Genomic DNA, 10000 nt, shown 5'->3' with positions numbered 1-10000 from the left:
CGTGAAAAGAAATAATCACGATGACAACAGGAAAACATTCGATTATGCTCGCGGTCTCTACTGGAACTTGTTGATGGCGTCCTCGATGACTTGGTGCACTTTGAAGGTGCTCTTCTCATCGTAGGCTGGGACCGGGGCGCCGTAAGCACTGTTGGAATTGAAATTGGATTTGATATATATATTTCCTTTGTTGATACTGAATCTTATCTAGTAATAATCTATTCATAGTTCCTATTGGATATAAATCCACATCCAAGGCCATCCCCGACAAGGCGAAACTCACCTGGCAGAGACGTAGTCGTACGTCTGATCCGTCTTGGGTGCCCCGAAGAGCCCCAGGGCGGGCAAGACGAGCACCAGACCGACGATGAGGATCGCGATGTAGAGGAGGCTCTGGCCGCCGATGCTGACGCTAGCGGCCAAAGCGAAGAGGAGAGTGGCGTTGGTGATTCCTGAGAAAAGATGGTTTAGTAGTTTCCGTTTTATTCAGTATGGTTTGATAAAAAGTTGTATAAGACAGAAATGCTTTATTCCTGTGAGTGCAGTTTAATCCATAGAACGAAAATCTCGTTCGGTAGTTATCCTACGATAATGTTTGATCCATATTATCTGAATTGTTTAAGAGCATTTTCACCGTCGGTCACCATCCCAATCATTTCACTATTTTTCAAATACAGATGAAAACAAACTTCATCTTATATGAAGTTTCCAATATCCAACCACAGAGATATCGTATACCAAATATGCGGCCATTGTGTAGCGCAAAAAAGCTAACACTCACGTCTCCTGAGCTTATTAATGCAGACCTTATGAGCGGTCTACAGTACCTGCATTGCCTCACACTTTCTCTCTTTCGGTATATAATAATTTATTCTCACACAGATATTTATATATGCATATATATAAATAATATATATATATATATATATATATATATATATATATATATATATATATATATACTTATATATACGTGTATATGCATATGAAGATGCACATATAGATACATATGGATATGTAAAAAAGTGTGTGTGTGTGTATGGTTGCTAACCTGAGTTACGATCTTAAACGGATCGCGGTAGAATTCACAAACTAATCATGCGATTATGTATGTATGATGTATATATATATACATATATATGTGTGTATGCATATGTATAATAATACATACATATATACGTATGTATGTGTGTAAAAATACACATATACATACGTACACACACAAATTCATATATACATAATATGTACCTATTTATGTATATATACATATACAATTATATCTATACTTTTACTAGAGCTTCAAGACATACCCCTGGCGGCAGTCATCGGAAATAGAGTGGTACTGTAGTTTCACGATCATAACTACTTCCATCGAACTACGATTACTGAATGTAACGTATCACACTTTACAATCGCCGGTAACTGATCGTTGGTGAATACTTTACGATCGTAGGTAAGTGGATCTAATCCTAGTGGAGAGATGACCTTCCAGTGACTCGTATATTTGACCTTGTATGCCACTTTGTTTTCCCGTGAGGTTGAGTGCCTGTTTTCTAATGTTTTTACTTCTTCGTTAATGTCTCAAGCTAGTTTCTGCTTCTGCTTTTGATGATGTATCTAATTTTGTATCTATGTCTTTTAACTTTATACTGCGATTTAGCTTTGAATATTAATCACTTACATTTCGAGGATGATTTAGGAATATGATCATTTTCAGTCTATGTTTAGCTCTTTCTACGCATAATGGCCTTCTAACTTCTTTCTTTCCTTAACATCTCTTCGTTTTTTTCTCTGATGTGAATGAGAAAGAGAGAGAGAAAGGTAGAGGAAGGGAGAGAAAGATTATATGGATCACAATTTTTAAATGAAGAGAAACAAAAGGGAAAAATAGAACAGGTGAGAGATAAGAGAGATTGAAAGAAAATAAGGAGAAAAGAGAGATAGAGAGAGATGGGAGAGAGAAGGTAGAATTGAAAGAGATGTAAAAAAGAGATAGTAAGCAGTAAAGAAATAAAAAAAAAAGAATATCCACAATAATACACTCTAGGACAGTACGAAGGCGGAAACAAGTATTTTAAGAAAACAATTTATTTACATCACAAAATAAATAAGATTAAATAAAGTAAACAATCAACAGATCAATCACAGGTTTCATTGTCTTCTCCGTCAACGTGAAAAAAAAAAAAAAAATCATGACAACAGGAAAACAACTTTTTCTGCATAATATTCGATTATGCTCGCGGTCTCTACTGGAACTTGTTGACAGCGTCTTCAATGATTTGGTGAACGTTGAAGGTAGTCTTCTCATCGTAGGCTGGGGCTGGGGCCGGGGCGCCGTAAGCACTGTTGGAATTGAGATTGGATTTGATATATATTTTCTTTGTTGATACTGAAGCTAATCTACTAATAGTCCATTCGTATTATACATTAGAGATGAACCCACATTTAAAGCCATCCACGACGAGACGAAACTCACCTGGCAGAGACGTAGTCGTACGTCTGATCCGTCTTGGGTGCCCCGAAGAGCCCCAGGGCGGGCAAGACGAGCACCAGACCGACGATGAGGATCGCGATGTAGAGGAGGCTCTGGCCGCCGATGCTGACGGTGGTGTCGTTGTCGCTGAAGAGTCGTGGGTCGTTTTTGGGTGTCGTGTCGGCTGCCTGCGTGAGGGCGGCCAGGGCGAAGAGGAGGGTGGCGATGGTGATTCCTGAAACGGGATGGTTTAGTAGTTTCCGTTTGAAAAAAAAAGATACATACACACAGATATATATACCTGTATATATATATATATATATATATATATATATATATATATATATATATGTATGTATGTATATAAAACAGCAGTACTTTCTTCCTGTGAGTGAAGTTTGATCCATAGAATGAAAATCTGATTCGGTATTTATCCTCCGATAATGTTTGATCCATATTGTCTGAGTTGTTTAAGAGCATTTTCTTCATAATAAAGAGTTTTCACCGTCGGTCACCATCCCATCATTTCACTATTTTTCAAATACAGATGAAAAGAAACTTCATCTTATATGAAGTTTCCAGTATCCAATCACGAAGACATATCCACACGAAGTTGGCATTCGTATATCGAATATTTATACGTATACTGTATAAATGCTCGCACATACACTTGCATGTACTGTATTAATGTTAAGGCGTACCCTGAGCGGCCATTGTGTAGCGCAAAAGCTAAGAAACGGAGCAGGACAAAGAGCACAGTAGGTTGTCACTCGCTGGTGTTCACGGGATGACTGGTACCACTCACGCCTCCCGAGCTTATTTATGCAGACCTTATGAGCGGGCTACAGTACCTGCATTGCCTCACACTTTCTCTCTTTCGGGGCGGGAATCTAATGATTTTTGCTCACACACATCTTTATATATGTATATATACATATATATACGTGTATATGTATATGAAGATACACATAGAGATACATATAGATATGTTATATATCAATGTGTATAAATTTACATACATACAAACATACATACATATATATATATATATATATATATATATATATATATATATAAATGTATATACATACGTATATACATACATACACACACACACACACACACACACACACACACACACACACACATATATATATATATATATATATATATATATATATATATATATATATATGTATATATATGATTGCTAACTAGAGTTAAGATCTTAAACGGATCGCGGTAGAATTTGCGAACTAATAATGAGACTTACGACTCTCATCTGAGTATTTATATATATATATATATATATATATATATTTTGTTTGTGCCATTCATAATCAGAATGATATCAAACATATGATATAATACTACTAATATGAAATGTAAATCTTAAATGAAATAAACAATAATGATCCAAACGGCAAGACCATCGGTAGGATAAATTTCAAATGTTATTTCAGACAGGGTCATACTATGCACAAGTTACAATGCATGTATTTAGAATTATATCTAGTACATATTATATATGTATGTACACACACACACACACACACACACACACACATATATATATATATATATATATATATATATATATACAGATAGATAGATAGATAGATATGATTGTATATCCATATGTATATACAATCATACACACATGCATATACGTATTTATATATAGATATATTCATGTACATATATACATATCTATCATCTATCTATCTATCTATCTATCTATCTATCTATCTATATATATATATATATATATATATATATATATATATATATATATATATATATATGTGTGTGTGTGTGTGTGTGCGTGTGTGTCTTTGTGTATGCATATGTATGTATGCATGTATATATATATATATATATATATATATATATATATATATATGTATATATATATATATTTACATATATATGTGTATGCATATGTATGTATATACATACATACTTATGCAGAAATACACATTCATACGTACACACACACGCTTATATATACATACATATGCATCTATATATGTATACATGTACATATATGTATCTATATATGTATATATACATATACAATTATATCTACAGCTTTACCATAACTGCAAGATATACCCCTGGCGGCTGCCATCGGAAATAGAGTGATATTGTCGTTTTCATAACTATTTCCAACGAACTACGATTACTGGATGTAGCGTATCACACTTTACAATCGCTGGTAACTGATCGTTGGTGAATACTTTACGATCGTAGGTAAGTGAATCCTATCCTAGTGGAGAGATGACCTTCCAGTGACTCGCATATTTGACCTTGCATGCCGCTTTGTTTTCCCCTGAGTTTGAGTGTCTGTTTTCTATTGTTTTTGCTTCTTCGTTAATGTCTCAAGCTCCTTTCTGATTCTGCTTTTGATAATGTATCTAATTTTGAATCTATGTCTTTTAACTTTATAGTGCGATTTAACTTTGAATTTTAATCACTTACATTTAATTATTTTTAGTTTCAAAGCAATTTAAAATGTTATATTATCTTTAATGCTCATTTCATTGTCTTTATGTTATTCCTCAATATTTTTCTTTCGTGTCATGGGAGTATTCTAACCTTTAACCCTATAGTAGATGGAGATTTAACAAATATATATATATGTATATATATGTATATATATATATATATATGTATATATATGTATATATGTGTGTGTGTGTGTGTATTGCTTTTCTCACTTCATTTTATCAGCGACTAATTATGAGATTTGAAATAATAATAATTCAGTAAATGATAAAAGAGGAGTCAGACAAGAGATAGTGATTAACAAACGCTTACTAAGAGATGGGATTTGATGATGATGATGATTTGGGAATATGATAATTTTCAATCAATGTTTAGCTCTTTCTATGCATAATGGCCTTCATACGTTTTTCTTTTCTTAACATCTCTTCGTTTTCTCTTAGATGTGAAAGAGAGAGAGGGAGAGAAAGGTAGAGGAAGAGAGAGAGATTATATGGATCACAATTTTTAAAGCTCTCAAAAGTTCGCACTTACTGCATTTATAAATCAATGATCAAAAAAATTAAAATGCAAAGAACGACAAAAGGAGAGAGAGTGAATGGGAGATACTGAGGGTGATATGGATAGATAAAGGAATAGAAACAAAAGGGAAAAAGAGAACGGATGAAAGATAGGAGAGATTGAAAGAAAATAAGGAGAGAAGAAATATAGAAAAAGCTGGGAGAGTGAAGGAAAGAGAAGGAAGAATTGAAAGAGATGTAGAGAAAGAGATAGTGAGCAGTAGAGAAATGAAAAATTAAAATAGACACAATGATACACTCTAGGACAGGACGTAAGCGGAAACAAGTATTTTAACAAAACAATTTATTTACATCACAAAATAAATAAGATTAAATAAGTTAAACAATCAACAGATCAGTCACGAGTTTCGCTGTCTTCTGCGTCAATCAAGAGCAAAAAATCACGTAAGCTGAAAAGTTAACGTGAAAAAATAATCATGATGACAACAGGGAAACATTTTCTGCATAACATTCGATTATGCTCGCGGTCTCTACTGGAACTTGTTGACAGCATCTTCAATGATTTGGTGAACGTTGAAGGTAGTCTTCTCATCGTAGGCTGGGGCCTGGGCACCGTAAGCACTGTTGGAATTGAGATTGGATTTAATATATATTTCCTTTGTTGATACTGAAGCTTATCTACTAATAATCCATTCATGGTTACCATTAGATATAAATCCACATCCAAGGCCATTCCCAACGAGACGAAACTCACCTGGCAGAGACGTAGTCGTAGGGCTGAGCTGCCTTGGATGTCTCGAAGAAGCCCAAGAAGGACGAGAACAACAGCAGACCGACGAAGATGATCGCGATGTAGAAGAGGCTCTCGGCGCCGATGGTGACGGTGGTGTCGTTGTCGCTGAAGAGTCGTGGGTCGTTTTTGGGTGTCGTGTCGGCTGCCTGCGTGAGGGCGGCCAGGGCGAAGAGGAGGGTGGCGATGGTGATTCCTGAAGAAAAAAGGATGGTTTAGTAGTTTCCGTTTTATTCAGTATGGTTTGAAAACAAAAGTTATATAAAACAGTGTTTTATTCCTGTGAGTGCGGCTTGTTCTATATGATAAAAATCTCGTTCGGTATTTATCCTAATGAACTAGGATAACGTTTAATCCATAATTGTCTGAGTTGTTTAAAAGTTTCCAATATACAAACACAAAGACATATGCACATATCGCAAGTGCCTTTACATATACTTTATAAATACTCGCACATGCACTTGCATATACTGTATTAATGTTAAAGCGTACCCTGAGCGGCCATTGTGTAGCGCAAAAGCTAAGAAACGGAGCAGGACAAAGAACACAGTTGTCACTCGCTGTTGTTCATGGGATGACTGGTACCACTCACGTCTCCAGAGCTTATTTATGTAGACCATATGAGCGGGCTACAGTACCTGCATTGCCTCATACACTCTCTCTTTCGGGGCGGGGATATAGTCATGTCTGCTCTCTCTCTCTCTCTCTCTCACACCCACACACATATATATATTATATGCACACACACACACACACTATATATATTATGCATACACGTGTATATGTATATGTATATATATATATGTAGATATTCATATAGATAAATATAGATATATATGTGTATGTATTTTTAAATACACTAACACACACACATATATATGTATATAATGTGTGTGTTTGTGTGTATGTATGTACATACATTATGCTTATATATATGTATGTATATATATATATATATATATATATATATATATATATATATATATATGTGTGTGGAGTGTGTGGTGTGTGTGTGTGTGTACGAGTATATTCATACATACATAGATGTATATATATAAATATATATATATATATATATATATATATATATATATATATATATATATGATAAAAGATCTTAAACGCGACTTACGACTCTCAAATGAGTAGCTGTGCCTCAATCATAATTATAATGATAGCAAACACATGGTTTAACAACGTTTACAAAGGCCATCGGTAGGATAAATTCCCATGTTATTTCAGATAGTGCATGTTTTGATTATTATATCTAGTACATTATAATATATTTATATACACATGTATTTGTACACACACACTAGTATATATGTATGCGTGTGTATATATGATACGTATATACATATATATGTGTGTATGTATATATATGTATGTGTGTATATGTACATATATGTATATTTTCACACACACAGACACACAGCCACAGACATGCACACACAAACACACACACGCACGCACACACACACACACACACACACACACACACACACACACACACACACACACATATATATATATATATACATATATACATACATAATCCTTTAAAGCGATAGCTGATTGGCACAATAGCTTTACCTGAGCACCAAGACATCCCCCTGGCGGCTGCCATCGGAACTAGAGTGATATTGTCATTTTACGATCGTAACTCCTTCCAACGAACTACCACTACTGAATGCAACGAATCCCATTTTACAATCGCCGGTAACTGATCGCTGGTAAGTGAATCCAATCCTTGTAGAGATGACCCTCCAATGACTCGTTTGTGCTTCTTCTTTTGATGGAGTATCTAATTTCGTTTCAAGTGCGATTTTATTTCGTTTCAAAATGAATTTCATTTTTGAAAGAAATTTGAAACTATCATTATTATCTTTAATGCTCATTTTTCTTTTGCGTCATAAGAGTATTCCTTGCTCCTTGCCTCTGACGTCATTTAGCTCTACAGTAGTTGCGGATCTAACAAGTATATATATATATATATATATATATATATATATATACACATATGTGTGTCTATATATAGTTACATATATATATATATATATATATATATATATATATATATATATATATATATATATATATATATATATATATATATATATTGCAAACGCACACACGCGCACAGAAACATACATACATGCATACGGTATATATAAATCGTGCTGACGTGATATTGTTTTGCTTTTTCTACTTCACTTCATGAACGACTAGTCATGAGATAAGGAACAACAAAAAGGAGAAAATAATAGAAATCAGACAAGAGACAGTGATTAAAAAGTGATTACTAAAAAATATGATTTGATGATGCTGATTTGGGAAGATAATCATATTCTGTCTATTTTTCGCTCTTTCTGTGCATAGTGGTCTTTAAATGTCTTCTTTTCTTAACATCTCGTTTTCTTAACTTAACATCTCGTTTTCTCTTTCACGTGAATGAGAAAGAGAGGGATCACAATTTTTAATGCTCTCAAAAGTTTACACTTACTGTATTGAAAGTCAGTGGCACTGAATTAGAAGGAAATAGAGCGAGTGGAAGGCATAGAGGGAGATATATAAGAATAAAAGCAGAGGGAGATGGGGAGACTGAAGAAAAAAGGAGAGACTGAAGGAATGAGAAGGAAGAATTGAAAGAAATACAAAGAAAGAGATAGTAAGAAGTAGAAAAAAATATGCAGAATAATACACTCTAGGACAGGACGAAAGCGGAAACAAATATTTTAACAAAACAATTTATTTACATCACAAAATAAATAAGATTAAATAAAGTAAACAATCAACAGATCAATCACGGGTTTCACTGTCTTCTACGTCAACGTGAAAAGAAATAATCATGATGACAACAGGAAAACAACTTTTTCTGCATAATATTCGATTATGCTCGCGGTCTCTACTGGAACTTGTTGACAGCATCTTCAATGATTTGGTGAACGTTGAAGGTAGTCTTCTCATCGTAGGCTGGGGCTGGGGCCGGGGCGCCGTAAGCACTGTTGGAATTGAGATTGGATTTGATATATATTTTCTTTGTTGATACTGAAGCTAATCTACTAATAGTCCATTCGTATTATACATTAGAGATGAACCCAAATTTAAAGCCATCCACGACGAGACGAAACTCACCTGGCAGAGACGTAGTCGTACGTCTGATCCGTCTTGGGTGCCCCGAAGAGCCCCAGGGCGGGCAAGACGAGCACCAGACCGACGATGAGGATCGCGATGTAGAGGAGGCTCTGGCCGCCGATGCTGACGGTGGTGTCGTTGTCGCTGAAGAGTCGTGGGTCGTTTTTGGGTGTCGTGTCGGCTGCCTGCGTGAGGGCGGCCAGGGCGAAGAGGAGGGTGGCGATGGTGATTCCTGAAACGGGATGGTTTAGTAGTTTCCGTTTGGATAAAAAAAGATACATATACACACATATATATATACCTGTATATATATATATATATATATATATATATATATATATACCTGTATATATATATATATATATATATATATATATATATATATATATATATATGTATGTATATAAAACAGCAGTACTTTCTTCCTGTGAGTGAAGTTTGATCCATAGATAATGTTTGATCCACATTGTCTGAGTTGTTTAAGAGCATTTTCTTCATAAGAAAGAGTTTTCACCGTCGGTCACCGTCCCATCATTTCATTTTTTTTTCAAATACAGGTGAAAACAAACTTCATCT

The 10000-nt window shown here is 34.7% G+C and overlaps 4 protein-coding genes across 4 annotated transcripts in view; all 4 read right to left on the bottom strand.

Moving 5' to 3' along the window:
• Positions 1-48: 48 nt before the first annotated feature.
• Positions 49-1326, bottom strand: LOC122249127 (uncharacterized). Its single transcript, XM_086545793.1, has 3 exons — positions 1311-1326; positions 284-452; positions 49-148 (listed from the first exon to the last, which is right to left on the bottom strand). Exons 1-3 carry the CDS (start codon positions 1324-1326, stop codon positions 58-60), a joined length of 276 nt encoding a protein of 91 aa, XP_086401919.1. The 3' UTR covers positions 49-57.
• An 860-nt stretch (positions 1327-2186) lies between these two features.
• LOC122249130 (uncharacterized) lies at positions 2187-3325 on the bottom strand. The gene is made up of 3 exons (XM_086546135.1): positions 3175-3325; positions 2477-2708; positions 2187-2343 (listed from the first exon to the last, which is right to left on the bottom strand). Exons 1-3 carry the CDS (start codon positions 3185-3187, stop codon positions 2247-2249), a joined length of 342 nt encoding a protein of 113 aa, XP_086402261.1. The 5' UTR covers positions 3188-3325; the 3' UTR covers positions 2187-2246.
• A 1850-nt stretch (positions 3326-5175) lies between these two features.
• LOC122249120 (uncharacterized) lies at positions 5176-6880 on the bottom strand. The gene is made up of 3 exons (XM_086546136.1): positions 6782-6880; positions 6254-6485; positions 5176-6120 (listed from the first exon to the last, which is right to left on the bottom strand). The coding sequence occupies exons 1-3, from the start codon at positions 6792-6794 to the stop codon at positions 6030-6032; spliced, it is 336 nt and encodes a 111-aa protein (XP_086402262.1). The 5' UTR covers positions 6795-6880; the 3' UTR covers positions 5176-6029.
• Positions 6881-9022: 2142 nt separating this feature from the next.
• Positions 9023-10000, bottom strand: part of LOC122249119 (uncharacterized) — a 1268-nt gene continuing 290 nt past the window's right edge. The window contains exons 2-3 of the mRNA XM_086546134.1: positions 9425-9656; positions 9023-9291 (exon numbers count right to left, since the gene is read on the bottom strand). Of these exons, the coding sequence (XP_086402260.1) occupies positions 9195-9291; positions 9425-9656 (329 nt within the window). The 3' untranslated portion in view covers positions 9023-9194. The remainder of the gene's footprint in view (positions 9292-9424; positions 9657-10000) is intronic.

Source organism: Penaeus japonicus, unplaced genomic scaffold (genome assembly GCF_977035675.1).
Source record: "Penaeus japonicus unplaced genomic scaffold, GWHDUDI00000001_assembly GWHDUDI00000017, whole genome shotgun sequence".
NCBI classification, from domain to species: Eukaryota; Metazoa; Arthropoda; class Malacostraca; order Decapoda; family Penaeidae; genus Penaeus; species Penaeus japonicus.
This window is presented reverse-complemented; position numbering and strand designations above follow the sequence as displayed.